This window comes from Anser anser, assembly GCF_964211835.1.
Source record: "Anser anser genome assembly, chromosome: 21".
Taxonomy (NCBI): domain Eukaryota; kingdom Metazoa; phylum Chordata; class Aves; order Anseriformes; family Anatidae; genus Anser; species Anser anser.
This window is the reverse complement of record NC_139742.1, coordinates 7,798,013-7,812,954: the sequence shown is the minus strand read 5'-3', so window position 1 is coordinate 7,812,954 and position 14,942 is coordinate 7,798,013. Positions and strand designations below refer to the sequence as shown.

Here is a 14,942-nt window from a genome sequence, read left to right as displayed (position 1 = left end):
GACCCCAAAAGGAGCTTGCTGAAGGTATTCCTTACCTGTAGTTCTGATAGCTTCTATTGACTTTCCTTTATACTTATCAAACAGGCTGAGAGTTGAGTACTTGCTTTTCCCATCCTTTCCCTTGGTTATTTGCCCCAAACGATCGGACATTGCGATGAAATGTCATCTAGTAAGGAAATTTCTCTGCGCCGCTCCCGATCTGCCTTTTAATGAAAGAGAACCAGGGAAATGCCATCAGATTGTTTAGCCAGGGATAAGTAAACAGTAAACCAGGCACAACAGTTTCAAGTGCAGGCAGATTCACTGAGCAGACACTCTAAGTTACAACGTTTTAGCCCCCTCCCCTTTAGTTGCTTTGGGGACTCATGATCCATAACCTACATTAAAATAAGCGCAGGAAGACACAGCAACATATTTCTTCCTGCCACTCTGGTGCCAAGAGGTGAACTTCTTTAATTACGAGGATAGAAAAGAACATGGTCAACTTAATCCTTGCTTTAAAATAAATTTAACATAAGGTTAGATATGCTTAACATAAGCTACACACAAGGATTCCTAAATACAAATGAAGGAGAAGTACTACAGCTTGTCCAACACTGGAATTTATCATCCGATTTCCCACTGAAGTGCATTGATAGCAGAGCTTGTTACATTTAGGATAATGGTTTCATGCTGGCGACAGTTAATGACTTGGACCAGCAATTAATGCTTTGAAAGGCATCACCTGAACATAACAGTTATTTCTCCAAATTCCTTTTCCCTATCTGCTGGCCACAAGAGAGGGTTGAGGAGTCTGAAAAACAGCGCAAATGAGACAGGTTCAGACCCTTGAAACCACAGGTACAGCAGTTCAACTACAAACCCTAAAAACATTTTATAAAAAAAGACTATTTTCTCTGTCGCTTCAAACACCGTTTTTTAGCTATAAATGTACTTTTCACAGTACACGTGGTTTGCTAATTTTTCACTCTGATCTCAGCCAGCACAACGTACTGCAATTAACGCCCTCCACTCGGGCAGTCTCTCTGCTTTCACTGCCTGGCTCCTAGAGCCTAGGACAAAGCTGAAACACGGGGAACGCAAACACTGCTGACAAACCTTTATCTCAGAAAAGAAACCTTGCTTACTCTCAATGGATGTTTGTTTCGAGTTTTTAAGGAATAATTCATTGTTCTCACTTTTCCACAAGTCTAGGAGCTTAATCTAACCTTTTCACGCGTAATTTAGATTTCCAGATTTCTTGTTGCAAAATCTCCACTTCAAGCCCATAACTGCTGACAGCTTTATTATACCATCTGCTAGGTCCTATCTCATGGCTGCAACTCTCTGTGTTGGGAGTAACAAAAAGCTATATATATACAAATACATATCAGACCTTTCCCCCTTTCAGCCTTTCTGAGACTCCTCAAGCTGAAAGCATGCTTCCAACGCAGCCAGAAATCACTCAGCACTCCCAAAGAGATCGTCTCTGACCAGAGGCTAGAGCTTCCACCAGCAATGCCTTATCAGACCTGATTCCTGGGTAAGAGGATTAGTCCATTACATTATACACAGAGCAAGCACAGAGCACAACCAGATTGGACACAGACAGTTTGAGAATGTACTGCAAACCTGCAGAGAGCCAAGCCAAGGCTGCTGCCAGGCAGCAAGTTTCTGACCAACGAACCTGGCACCCTACAGCAAACACCCTACGGTGCAGGATTTACATCAGGCCTGGCACGAGCAAGAGGCTGTGGACTCGGTGTGCGAGGCAGCAAGGGGCAGGACAGGGGACAGAAGATGAAAAGTGTTTTCTGTCACTCAGTCCCAGCCCTCGGGATGCTCAGGATCGCCACCAGAAGCTCCACGCAGCTGCAGCACAGAGGCCTGCGGAGGCAGCAAGGCCGGCCAGTGTCCTTCAGACACCTTTTCCTGCAGAGCAGCAAACAGATCTCCGGCTCCAGGCTGGTTCCATCTTTGCTAAGATGGTCACCGTGTGCCAAAGAAAACAACAGCTCCTCCCTCGTTTCCCCATTTTCACCGTACTTTATTAGTAGGACAGGCATAAAAGAGAAAGGGAGAACGCTGTGATTAGCGCAGGCCTGGCAGGAAAGCAGACACTGGGCTGAACAATGTCCTGTTGGAACTGGCAGGGCCGTGGGGAGCCCCGGACCAGCACTAGTAGCAGAGGGAGCAGCACACCAGACCTCAGCTGCCCTGGCAGGAGCATGGCCACCCCTCTTAGAGGCACCTGGAGCCTCGGGGAGGGAGCCTACCCAGACCTCTCCGATCCCGTACCAGCCTCACACAATCCCAAGCAATAAAGTCCATTCTGAGGTTTAGAAAACCTCGAAGCAGACCAAATTATTAGGCATTAGAATAAAACCAACCAACCAACCATCACATCGGGCTCAGGAATTAGCTAGTTAACAGAAAAGCCCCAAGTTCCTCAAAGTCAGCATGCAAACAGCACGCGGGTAACGCTGCCAAAGAGAAACCCTGACAACCAGTTATGTAAGCGGGTCTCGGCTGCCTCCTGATTACATCTTCTATCATTAAAAGGATGCGGGAGGAATAAACAACCACTTCAGAGCAGAGGAGCTGGGGACACGCTGGGAAAGAGCTCCTCGTCCAACTCTCTGGGACAGCCGCAACTGCTGTTTGGCTGAGGGAAATTCAGACGTGCTTTGTGCTCCCTCAGTGCTCTGAAGCTGAGCACACGAACCGCGGCTTTGTTTGTGCGCTACGTACCGGCGTGTGCTCCAAGGGGGGGCACAAGTCCACCGGGAGCTGAGGCAACTTCAAGCAGGCCTGCGTGCAAGGAGGCTGGAGCGATGTGGAGCTCCGTGGAGCCTCCCCAGGCCGTGTGACACTGGCCCGGTCTTCCCATCACGCAGCAAATCCAGGCAGGCATCGCCAAAGCTTTCTCGCCTTGCAGAGAGAAGCCGTTTCTGCTAAAAATCAACTTAACTGACAATTAAACTGCCAGCCTGCACGCTTAGTGTTAGGAGAATCAGAACCAGAAGGCACCTGCCGATGCTGCCACGTGGAAACTGACAGCCTCTGACCTGTGCTCCTGGTCCCCTGCCCGATCGCTGGCCCTGAAGAAAGCATCATTCCCTGTCACAGAGAAACGAGCAACCAACAAAATCAATCGCCTACATTTCTGCAAGCTTTCTCTCCGCATTTGATCTTTGGGGGAAGGTTCCCTATCAGTTTTAGCACACAGCTCAGCTCTTTCTGTTCTCAGGACTAGCAAGGTCTCCTGTAATACCCATGGACAGCAGAGTGCAAAATGCTGAGCATCTCGGAGGACTCAGAACACACCGCAGCGTGAGCAGTTACATTACAGGCCCCAGGGCACAAATAACTGCACCAAAATTACTTCCTGGGCAGAGAGCTCGGCTGCCAGGAGTCTTCGTGTCCTCACCGTGCTGCCCTGCACTTGATGCGTGGGTACTGACCCCATCTAACCCTCATTTAAAGGGGATTTCTCCTCCTTGGAGCTGCAGCAGGGATCTACCGAGCGCTGGGAGCCCATCCTGAAAGGAGACACGTGACGAGCTCGAGCTGCTGGCAGCGGTCAACAACTGGAAACCCCTGAGCTGGAAACGGCCAAAGGGAGAGACTCCTGCCGAACGGGATTGTCTACAAAGCTCTCTGTGAAGCTGTGTAGGAAGGAGGCAGGGCTGCTGGTGTTTTATTCACAAGACTTCAATGGAGCTTGAATGCCTGGAAGTTAGCCAGCCTTAATTGAGCAGGGCAAACAGATTGATCAAAGGTAGCACGCACACCAGAAGGAATCGCTTCAGATACTCGCACACCGCCGCGCACAATCGCTCGGGCAAAACCTGGGCCACTGCAGACTCTTTGCTGCAGACCTTCACTCCTTGATCTTTTAATGGCAGCAGTCACAAACACAAAACAAAGCAACAGGACGGACATTAACACAGAAAAAGGCAATTTCCTCCAGAGCAGGAAGATTCTTGACCTGAAATTTAACGTCAATTGCTAAGAAATGCACAGGTTGCAAAAGCTGAACTGCACTTCCAGAAAAGAGAAAGCGTTTAGAGTCGGTGCTAAACTGGAATCTACTGTTGTTTCTAATGTTACTGGTAACGTGAAGCCTTATAAAAGAACAAGGTATAGCTTTACAGATCAGTGGCATTCACTCTTCCTTAAATACACCCGGTTGCTTTTCTCTAGCAGCCCTCAGAGCTCAGCGTTTATCTGTCAACAGGACCTCACCACTGCTTCTCCTGGAACACCTCCCACCACGAAGCACCTATCTGGGAAACGGTCACCACCTGCCTCAGCAGTGAAAAGTGCCACTGGCTGCCCTTGGCAGAGCTCTGGTGAAGCAACACAACCAGCTGCCCTAGGGGCTTGGTGCCACATGCACTCATATCCCGTACAATTTCTGTTGGGGCCAGGCAGGGATCATCAGCCTGGAGAAGAAGGGACCAGGTGCGCACGCAGTTCCCAGGAGAGAGCACTTAGTAAAGAGGGGGGCACCAGGAGGGTACCAGAACCCAACTATGAAGTCAACAGGATGAACGCGGAAGGGCTGTGTAGCAAGAGCCTAGCCCACAAGACGCCAGGCTCTCAGCCTGTTGCACAGCCCAGGGGAAGCTGCTCGGATTTGTTCGTACACCTGCAAGAAGGGCCTGCTGAGATGCCGAATGTGGGACCGAATCCTGCCAGAGCAGGGAAGCAAGTCAGCACCAGCAGCCTGCAGCACGAAGAGATGGACGCCCCTCAGCAAAGACGGCTCGTGGCTCACCGGGGGACCCTCCTCGCGTAGCCGAACAGGCGCACGGGGCACCAGCAATTCCTGTATTCGCAACTCCAGCTGCTCCCTGCATCTCCTGTCAATCTGCTCTCCTTGTAACGACAGGGAATGGGAGACCAGGATCACGTCTCCCATGATTTATCACCGAGGTATGCTGCCAGCCGAGTGACATGGCTGCAGGCTGCCTGCCGGCCAGCCCCATCACCAGGCGTCGCGAAGCCAAGCCACCGTGACCCAGACACGCACAGCACCGCAGAGAGGAGAGGCCGAGTCGTCTGCGCAGCACAGCCTTCACCCTGCGGCGTGGAGCCGTGCACGCAGAGATAAGGCCTGACAGGGGAACAAAGAGGGCATGCCCTAGAAGATGACCTGATCTCATTTTCTCGATTGTCTTCACCACGCTTACCTGCTGCCTCGCTCGTAAACGCTACCAATGCACCGACAGGCTGGGAATCGCAACCGCTGCTGCTGAGCCTCTGGGCAGCTCGAGAGAAAAGAGACCTCCGTGCCTCAGGTCTGGCCTGTGGACTTCAGATGCCTCACCTCTCTGCTGAACAGCTTTCCCAGCGCTGGGAAGGCAAGGAGCAGAGGAAGGCAGCCAGAAAGGATGGATGCGTAACACCGTGAAACAGATAACGCAGCCTGGAGGCTGGAGAAGAGCTCAACTGTATTTACACAGAAACATTAACGAGCTCCGGACAGACAATGCCCCGCCCTGAAGAGGGCCCCTGACCTCCAGTAATTGAGCAAACAGCCAAAGATAAGAAAGACTTCATCCTGAGCATGCAAGACCACAGCACAGAGAACAGGGGAAAAAAATGCAGCCAGAATGCTGGCCTGCAGCCCGCAGAGAGTGCTTACCAGCTCCTCTGCTCCTGAAACTCCCCCTCCTCCTCAAGCAGCAGAAAACCCACGTTTTCTCGCCCGTCTGCCCCATCATGCTGTAATAAAGGAACTGACCCCTCGGTGCCAGCTTGTCAGGAAGAAGTAACTGTATGTTCAACCCAAGCAGCAGCACTGCAGGGCTTTCATACCTCCCGGAATCAGGAATTGATTACTGCAGGGATGCAGCGAGTTCCCTGACACAGAGCAACCTGGAAGCACGGCCTGCCAGCACCGTGCTCTTCACCCTCTCAGCCAGGCCATAAAGGCGTTAGATGAGAGCGGCCCTAGCACAAACCGCCCCCGATGACCCTATCCAAACATCTCACCAGGCTCCGAAGCCGTGACTTTCTGGAGGCATTTCTTCTGCAGCAAGAAACAACGAGAATAAAGGAGCACATTTCCCTGTTGTTTCACATTTCAGAGGCAAAACCCAGAGGACGGAGCAGCTCCACTGAGCTAGAGCCACCTGTGGCTTCGACAAATCCAACCCACCTAGCACCAGAGGAAAGGGAAGTGACCTAATGCTTCCCAGAGCCGCCCGAAGGAGGGCTCAGACACATGCAAATCTTCACCCTCAGAGCTGTACTTACGCTCTGGCTCCTCCACAACTACATCCAGAGCTGAAGCACAGCAACAACGGCACCTGAAGTGATTCTGCCTTCCACTTCGCCCTGCTCTGCATCCCCCTGAGAGCTGAACGTCCACGGAGAATACACAGGTACCGTGTCCTGTTCCCTCAACAACAAAACAAAGAGCCTCATCACAAACAAGCAATATAAATCCAAACAGAGAAAATTCTGGCAAAATGCTCTGTTGGCAAAACCTCCTGGCAGGATTCAGCTGAACTGTAAGGTAAGCTGGGCATTTACGTATCTGAGCAACAACAACAGACCGTGAGGAGCTGGTACAGATCTCCTGAAGGGTGCCAGAGCCAACGCTCTTTTACAGGCTGGGTGTCCAAGGCAGAGAACACTGGTTGCTCAAGTAACACTGCAGGCAGCGACAGAGCTCAGGTGTCTGCACCTGCCTCCCTGGGCTCCTGTTCTGTAACAGCCACCCAAACCTGCGCCGCCAAGACCCTCAAAGAAAACGGGTCTCAAGTTAAATCACAAAAGGAGGAAAAGTGCCAAAAGAAGTCAGAACAGGAGGGAGTGCATTGTGGCAGCAGCTGGCAGGTCTAGAATGGCATCTCCTCCAGTGGAAGAGACTGCCCGCTGGTTCACAAAGTGGACCCAATCCCGCCCGCTGCTTCAAGGGAGCCCACGAGCACAGAGGAGGCACCCACACAAGTTCTCAGCTTGTGGACGGCACCAGGTCTCCGGACTGACAGCTCAAGTCACCACATCTGGCTCCAAACTGGCAAAGACACTTCCATCACTAACTACTAAACCAAACCACTCCTTTTAAAGGCTATGAAACTCTCTTACGTCTTCCGTATGGAGCCCTCACGTTCCTGCTCCATGTGCTTTTCAAAGTCACTGTAGTAAGAATACCCAGATAGCCAAGGTGAGACACGGCAAGAGTGATGCAGGTGAAACACTTATGCTGCCAGCCCCCGAATCCAACCAGAAGCCTTCAGCCGTTAACCAGAGCCCACCTTGGAAGAGCCCAACACAACTGGGGCAAGGGACAAGCCGCAGGACTGCAATCCAGGCTGCTGCAAGGGAACGGATGCGTTCTGAAGAGCAACCGCACCGATTCTTCCAGTGAAGTCACAGACAGCCTTTCACAAGCCCTTCATCTGGTCCCACGCTCGGGAACTTACTTCACCTTCCCGTGAGCGCAGGTTTTATAGTAAACAAGCAAGCAGGAGATCAGAGATGTCACCGAGCCAGGAGAGGAAACCGGAGCAGAGCTGGCAGTCTTTAGGGTTATGATGTTCCTTCAGAAACAGATAAAGCTCTTTCCACACAAATGCCATCAGTCGTTGAGTAAGCAGCTCTGTTTTCTCTGCAGCCTCGGGAAGGGAGGATCACGCTGCCACGGGGAGGTGGGAGCTCACCTTGTGCCGACGGACCTCTCTCCAGCAGACCTGGCTCTGGTAACCTCTCCACGCTCCCGGCCAGCTGTTGACTTTGTGGCCTCAGCTCCCACTCAGGTTACGCACCGAGGACTCGAGACGAAGCCTGATGCTGTTAACCTGCAGGCAGTAAACGCCAACCCCTCAGCGCACACACACACGGGAGAGGCTCCTGCATGCCCCAGCTGAGCTGATCTCTGCAGACCCGTCCCTCCCGCAGGCACTGGGAGCTCCCCGGGCAGACACCCCTTCAGCCACACCAGCCGGTACCAACACCAGACTGCAGCGTCCCCAGCTGCCCTGGCAAGGCTGAGTAGATCGTTCCCTATCAGATTTCACCAATTTCCCACAGCCATCAGGACCGACACAGCGGGTTCGAACCATCAGTAGGATTCCAAGCAGTTCAGACAAGCCTGCAGTTCACACGCGCTGCGGATACCGAAGCTTCCAAGGAAGCATTACTCGAGGTTTCCCCATTTTTACAATACCAGGGCAGCGCAGCATTTCTCAACAACCTTCCTTACAGGAACCCTAGTCACAGGAGCCATTTGCACTACAAACGAATGCTGAGGATGCTAAAAGGAATCTGATGGGAAAAGGACACAGGTACAAAGCTGTAAAAAACTGCAAGGTGAGGTGCAGTGTGGCTCGGTACTCTGAAGAAGAGAGAGGCCTTAACTGCTGTTCTGGGGAGCAGGGCAACTCAGACCACACACACGACATCTGCACTACGCTGAGCTGGACAGGAAGCGAAAGCATTTCACAGATGCTTTAATTTACGGAGATATTCTCGGTGCATAACTGACAAGGTGTGTGAGCGTCACCACTCACATTTTCCAGACAGAAAAACGACACCAGGGAACTACGCAGCTCTGCTGAGCGGCAGGGCAAGAAACAGACCCTTCTCCTCCAGCTCTGTGGGGCTAGAGGAACCACCCTCTCCATCACCTCACCTTCCTAACGCTGCGTGGCCCAGAGCAGCGCAAAGTCCTGGTCCAGGGGAGGTCGGCAGGAGCAGCTCTGCAATGCTGGGGCAGGGAAAGCTGCTGACACCTCCTAGATGAGCGACCCCACGCGCTGCTGGTCCTAGAGCAGGATCATAGCCATGGGTAAAGCAACGCTCTGCTCAGATGCGGAACGCTAACGCTGTGATAATGCTCAAATCCTGTGAAACCGCTCCTAAATGACGGGCCGTGAAGTTTCAGTTGCTAGGTGGGAGCTTGATGCTTCGGTTATTTAAGAAAAAGATAAAACCATACTTTGCACTATTCCAGCCGTGAAGAAACATTCTCAAGCATGTCCCTACTCCCCTGCCTGCTTCACAACCCACTCTAAACTCTGAACAAGAGCACTCAAGGCTTTTGTACGGGCTCCCAGCCCACATACAGGTAGGAACAGCTGAAGAACTTACCCCACTGCAGAACACTTCCAAAAAAAATCACTATATTCCCACACAAGAAGTGCCTGTGGGAGGCAAAGTCCCAATGCAAGCTCTTCAAGCCTGCCTCTACGCACTCCCTGCAGCGCCAATCACAACCGAATGTGCCCAAAACATCTCAACGGCTACCCAGGAAGGATTCCTCTGTCAAACCTCTTCCAGCAGGGCACTAACTCTGGAAATACTGCACAGTTTACTCCTCTTAAGTGCCACTCATCTAGAATTCAAAGGCTATTGAGGATGCTCCCAGCTGCTAATTCAACCCCCTTGTATATTTCAAGCACTGCACTGCAACAGAGGAATCCTCTTGACCAGATGCTACGTGCCACCAGCAAGTCCTCACTTTCTTCCTCAGATTTTTCGTCTTTATACTTAGGCCTGGCCCACCTTCCCTCCTCTTCCACTTTTACATGTTTCAGATCAGACCGTCACCTCTTCCGTTGCACCCAAAGCACGGCTGTTTTCCCCAGTCCTCCACAACTTAATGCCTGCAGTCTCTTAAGATGGTTGGACTTGGTGATCTCGAAGGTCTTTTCCAACCTAGACAATTCTGTGATTCTATCCAGAGGTAACAGTGAGCTCTCGCCCCTGCCAGCTTACCAGCACTTTGCTGAACGTTCAGATGTTCAGAACCACACACTGAAAAAGCAGAACGGCCTCTGCAGAACGACACACACAGCTTTTACCACCTCAAAACCGCCATCTATCCTCACAGACCCCACAGCACCGCAAGTCATGCAGCTTCAGAACAAACCAATGCCACAGGTAAACACGGAACAACCCAGTGCTACCAGACCGGCTTCTAGACCGCTTGCATTACTGTACCGGGGATTCCAGAGGGGGAAAAAAAATAAAAATAAAAGGATTTGCAGCTATACACTTCCCAGTAAGTTTACTCACAGGCTCCTACTTCTCAGTCACCTCTGCACAGGAAGCACATGGTCACAGAACACCCTGAATACAAGCACAAGCTGCTAACTGAAGAGAAGCCCAAGGTGCATTTCAGCAAGGCTTAACGTTATAATACAATCTTTTGCTTCAGCCCCATTTTTCATCCTGGAGAAGAGAACATTTCAGTCAAATCAGATGGTTTCCGCATATATCTGCGAAACCACCTTCAGCAGGGGCTTTCCAGGAGTGCACCGTACCAAAATCACTTTATTTCAGCAGTTAGGAATAGCTGTTCAGTGGAAGGAAAAAACTGCACCTCCCCAGCCTTTACCTGTTCGCAGTGCTTTCGCCTCACTGCCTGATGACACCCGTCTCACTTTTGCGTTTCTTCTGTTCCAAATGACAAACTAGCGATAAGGAACTGTGAAATTATCGACCTATTAGGAGAATGAGTCAGTGCCACGCGAAAAACAAAGCCCACTTATAAGGCAAGATTAGCTGAAGAGCGAGGCCCGATACTGAGCCACCACAATCATCGCCAAGTCGCAGAAAAAAAGGAGGAATCTAGTAAAGAGGAGGACGACCACAGACATCCAGTCCTTGCAATAAACCCTCTCCCTCCTCGCCCTGAAGTTACTGGTCTGTATTCAGCAAGTTTCTGCTGTCCTTTCTGCTTCTATATCTACTACAAGAAAATGTGCAATTACAAGTGGAAAAAACCCTGCTATAGCCAGACCTCTTTGTACACGGTAAGCATCATCATAAAACAAAAAATGAAAATGCATGCTGTTATTTTCGGTGCAGCAGCACTTGAGAAAGTTAGCCCAGCTTGCCTTTAAATACCTCCAATTACTCAGGTGAGCACAATGAGGGCCTTGAGCAACTCACACTTCTGGACCTTAAACAGGTAGTTCTGTAAGGGATAATCTAACAGGCGCTGCATTGTACAGCTCAGGCACACTGCAGGCACTACGAGACGCGCCAAAAACATGGTCCTGGGATTTGCCAGCTGCGCTTCACGTGGGAAAGCCTGCAGGACACAGTTCGGGTGTCGGGAGCTACGCAAAAGCATCGGCACCAGACACCCGAAGAGCGAGGATTTGTCTTTACACCATCGCTCAGTCAGGTACCAGGGCGCGTTGCGTCAGGCACGAGAAAAACAGAGCCTCTAATGCCACCCCTACTTTTAGGAGGTTGTTCACACAAATTAGCCTTTGAAGTTAGGTTTTACAGAAAGCTTTAATAAAAGGCTTCATTAAAATGTCACTATAAAAGTTAAATCGTTTTAATAACAATTCTTTAGGAACATTACTCATATTTATTAAAACTAAAATACTTTTAAATCCTGCCTCTCCTTTCCAACACTTACTTACTTTCCCTTCTTCATCCAGGTTGGCTGAGTTTCATTTTTTAGCTCTCAAGCGCACAGAAAAATAGAAAAAAAAGCCCACAGTTTATCAAAATACATACTGTAGGACCAAAGAAAAATGTCACTGAATTTAGGAAAAAAAGTTGGCCCCTCCCCTAAAAAAACCTGCTCTTACAGACTAAAAATAAATAAAAATTCCATGCAAAGTGAAAGGCACCATATAACAACTTTGGAAACCTGTATAAATGCCTATGCGTTTTACTGGTTTTTTAGGAGAAAAGATGCCTGTCCAAGCCACGTAGACATGTTTTCTTATCAGTGAACACGGCTGAAGATGTCCTAAGATGCGTAACATCTTGTCTACTCAAGGTGTGCAGAACACCAGACCAGTGAAAGCAACTAGGAGTAAAAGAAGCATCACCTTATACTCAATGTGGCTGTCGAATTAAGCACCAAACCAAAATACAGCTAACAGCACGCGTCCTAGGACTGGTTGGAGGGAACACGTAATTAAGAAAAAAGAACACTGATCTTAAGCAGTATTTGTGATTTTGTCTGATTTTTAATCTGAACTTTTTAACCATAAAAAGAAGGTACTAGAGAATTTCAAAGAGGTCACGTGGAAGAGGTCTTCTTTATCATTCCCCCCAAATACATTTTGCTAACTGGGAAGAACCTCTTCGACTACGGTTCTGAAAGAAGTAGCATCACCCATGTACCCACGAAAATCTGCGGGAGCCTGATGGAACCGAGGCCCGCTTAGAGTATTCCATTTAAACTGGAACGTGCAGATAGGTATTTCAACCAGGCAAGACAAGGTCCAAAGCAAAATAAAATAAAATCCCTTCCCTATAAAGCTCGATTCGATCTTGAAATGGGAGGGATGCCTTCCCTCCCAGCCAGGTACAGCAGATGATGAAGCCACTGCAACCCGCTTACACTTAATACCTACTCCTAGAAACAGAACGCCTTAAGCCCCAAGCATGTATGTTTATCATGCGTTATCGCCCCAAACACCAGTAAAGCTAATACACAAATATTTGATGAGCTGACACTCAAAAGCGTATCCCACCCTTCTGATGTTCGGAAGACAAAAACAACGACAAAAAAGCCCTCAGAACAAACCAAAACAACTTTCCTAACAAAACCCCAAACTCCCAGCTCATTCAAACCTGGTCAGCTCTGATTTCCCAGACGAGGGGGTTGTCTGTAGTCACCTTAACAAAAAAAAAACAAAAAACCCTGCTAGCTGCTACCCAGCACCCTGAGCAAACCCTCCCCTCCGAGCCCAGCACCTGCACCCAGGACCCCCGTTAGGGTCCCCCTGCGTTGCAACAGACACCCTCCCACCCACCCCGAGCTGTAAAACTCCTCCTCGAAGCAAAAACACCTTTCCAAACCTACCTAGCGAGCTCGCCGAGCGCCAGAACACCCCGACTGCATCCTCCTTTCCCCCAGCTGCAGGGTGAGCCCCCCCTTTTCCCCTCTCATGGACGGGGGGGGGACCCGGCCTGCATTTTTCATCGCTCGGCCTCAGGAACCCTTTTGTGGGCTCCCTCACGACAACAAAACGAGGCAGCCTTCGCCGTGCCATCCCCCTTGTTTTTGCTGCGAGGCGCACGGCGCGACAAAAATATCTTTGTGTCACACTCGAGGCGAGGAGGAAAAACAAGCTGCCTGCGCGGCGGGCTGCGAGGCCGCCCCCAGCCCCCGGGGGGGGGGGTGTGTGAGGGTGAGGGGGGGCTCGGCCCAGGGGGGAGCCCCAAAAACCCCCAAATCCACCCCAAGTCTCCCCCAGGCCTCAGCGCGGCCCTCGCAGGGGGGGAATGGGGGAACGGGGAGGGGGGGGGCGGCGGCCAGGCCCCGCATCGGCCCCAGACGCCCCCAGCACCCCGGGGGGGGCCACACACAATAAACACCGGCGGCCAAAGCAGCCCCAGACAGCGGGAGGCAGCCCCCATACCCCCATTTGTTGTGGGGACACCCTCGGCGGGGAGGCCGCGGGGTGCCGCAGCCGCTGGCTCCGGCTCCATTTTAGGGCTGCCTCGTCCCACCTTCCCTCTCCCTCCCCCTTCCTCCTCCCTCCTTCTCCTCCTCCTCCCTCGCCCTCCCCCGGCCCCACTCACCGCCCCAAATATCCGCGGCCGCCGCCGCCGGCCCCCGATACCCACCTGTGGGGGTGGCGGGGAGCCGGGAGCGCCTGAGGAGCCGGGTGCCGAGGGGCGATGGGCGCGGGGCGCGGCGGATGGCGGCGGATTGCGCGGCGGCGGCGGGGCGATACGGGTTCTCGCTGCCGCTGCCGCCTCCTCCTCCTCCTCCTTCTCCTCCCCCGGCCCGGCCTGTCAATCCCGCCCGGGAGGGCGCCGCGCCGCCGCCCTCCGCACAGCGCCGCCTGCAGAGCCCCGCCGGCCAGGCGACTGAGGGGCGGCCCAAGATGGAGGAGGAGGAGGAGGAGGAGGAAAGGGGCAGAGCTGCGGCCTGACGGCTTCCTCCAGCACCAGCCCAGCTCTCCACCCCCAGCCCCGCTCTCCACACAGCCGGAGCAGGCTCTCGCTCAGCTCTGAGGGGAGATTGTTTCCCCGAGGGGGGATTTTTCCCCCGCAGAGCCAGCAGGGCTGGCTGCCTCACCACACACCGAGCCCCTCACGGGGGTATTAAGAGGGGCTGGGGACAGCAAAGTCACCCAACGCACCCCATCCCACCCAGTCTGCCCACAAAGCGCCACACACGAGCCCCAAGTGCACCGCCACATCCCCCTTCAGCAGTCCTGAGCTCAAACCACTCACCCTAGGGATACCTTCAAGGGAACTGCAAGAGACTTTCCCTGAAGTTTTTGCCTCCTTGTTGAGGCCAACCAGGGCAGGGCAGCAGGGCAATGGCTGTTGTGGGGATTTTTGTCCAGCCAGAGCCTTTCCCTTTCCGCAGACAGCAGTGAAGTCAGCCTGGCATGCCTCCCTGATTCTATGGGCAACCTGGAGGAACTGCCCCCGGAAGGATTTCACTCCAGAAATACAGTTAATTTTTTTCCATTCACAATGATGGAAGTGAATGCAGCAGGGCAAAGTAATCACTTCTATCCTGAAACAAAACCTTACCCAGCCATAAAATACAAGTAGCCTCATGAGGCAAGCCTCAAATCCCACAGGCTTGAACAGAGCCACAGGTCAACACAATGTGAGCAGCATTCCTGGCAAGAAGTTTGCACTAAAAGTGTTGTAGTAGTTGCCATGAAGTGCAGTTCCTCACCCAGGGCATCTTCCGTAGCTTGGGAGTTGTCTCCTCACATGCAAGGCCAAAATATTTTCCCCTTTATTTTTTCCTTTCCTGTCCTGTAACACACATGGGTGTTCAGCAGTGTGACAGCTTACATTTTGTGGTGAAAGGCCAGGCTGTAGGTATACATGCATTTATTTTTTTTTTTAGAAACCATCCAGCGGTTTTTGAAAATGACAAGCAGGCCATTTTTAGGGTGGTTTTAATTAGAGAAAAGTCACTAAAAATCCTTAAAATCTGGGCTTACTTAATATTTTCAGGATCTCTGCATATGATACATTCCTCTGCTTTGCCT

At 51.7% G+C, this 14,942-nt stretch overlaps 1 protein-coding gene across 13 annotated transcripts in view; it reads right to left on the bottom strand.

Annotated features, from left to right (window-relative positions):
* Window positions 1-13,810, bottom strand: part of PRRC2B (proline rich coiled-coil 2B) — a 50,001-nt gene extending 36,191 nt beyond the window's left edge. For 7 of the 13 annotated variants that reach the window (XR_014574412.1, XM_083807146.1, XM_083807156.1 and 4 more), the window contains exons 1-2: window positions 13,546-13,810; window positions 36-203 (exon numbers count right to left, since the gene is read on the bottom strand). Coding sequence is in view for 12 of the 13 variants with exons in the window: in XM_083807146.1 (XP_083663272.1) it covers window positions 36-150 (115 nt within the window). In the remaining variant the exon portion in view is untranslated. Of the gene's footprint in view, window positions 1-35; window positions 204-13,500 lie in introns of all 13 variants that reach the window. The other 6 variants (XM_083807150.1, XM_083807154.1, XM_083807151.1 and 3 more) reach the window with 4 other exon arrangements.
* Window positions 13,811-14,942: the final 1,132 nt, after the last annotated feature.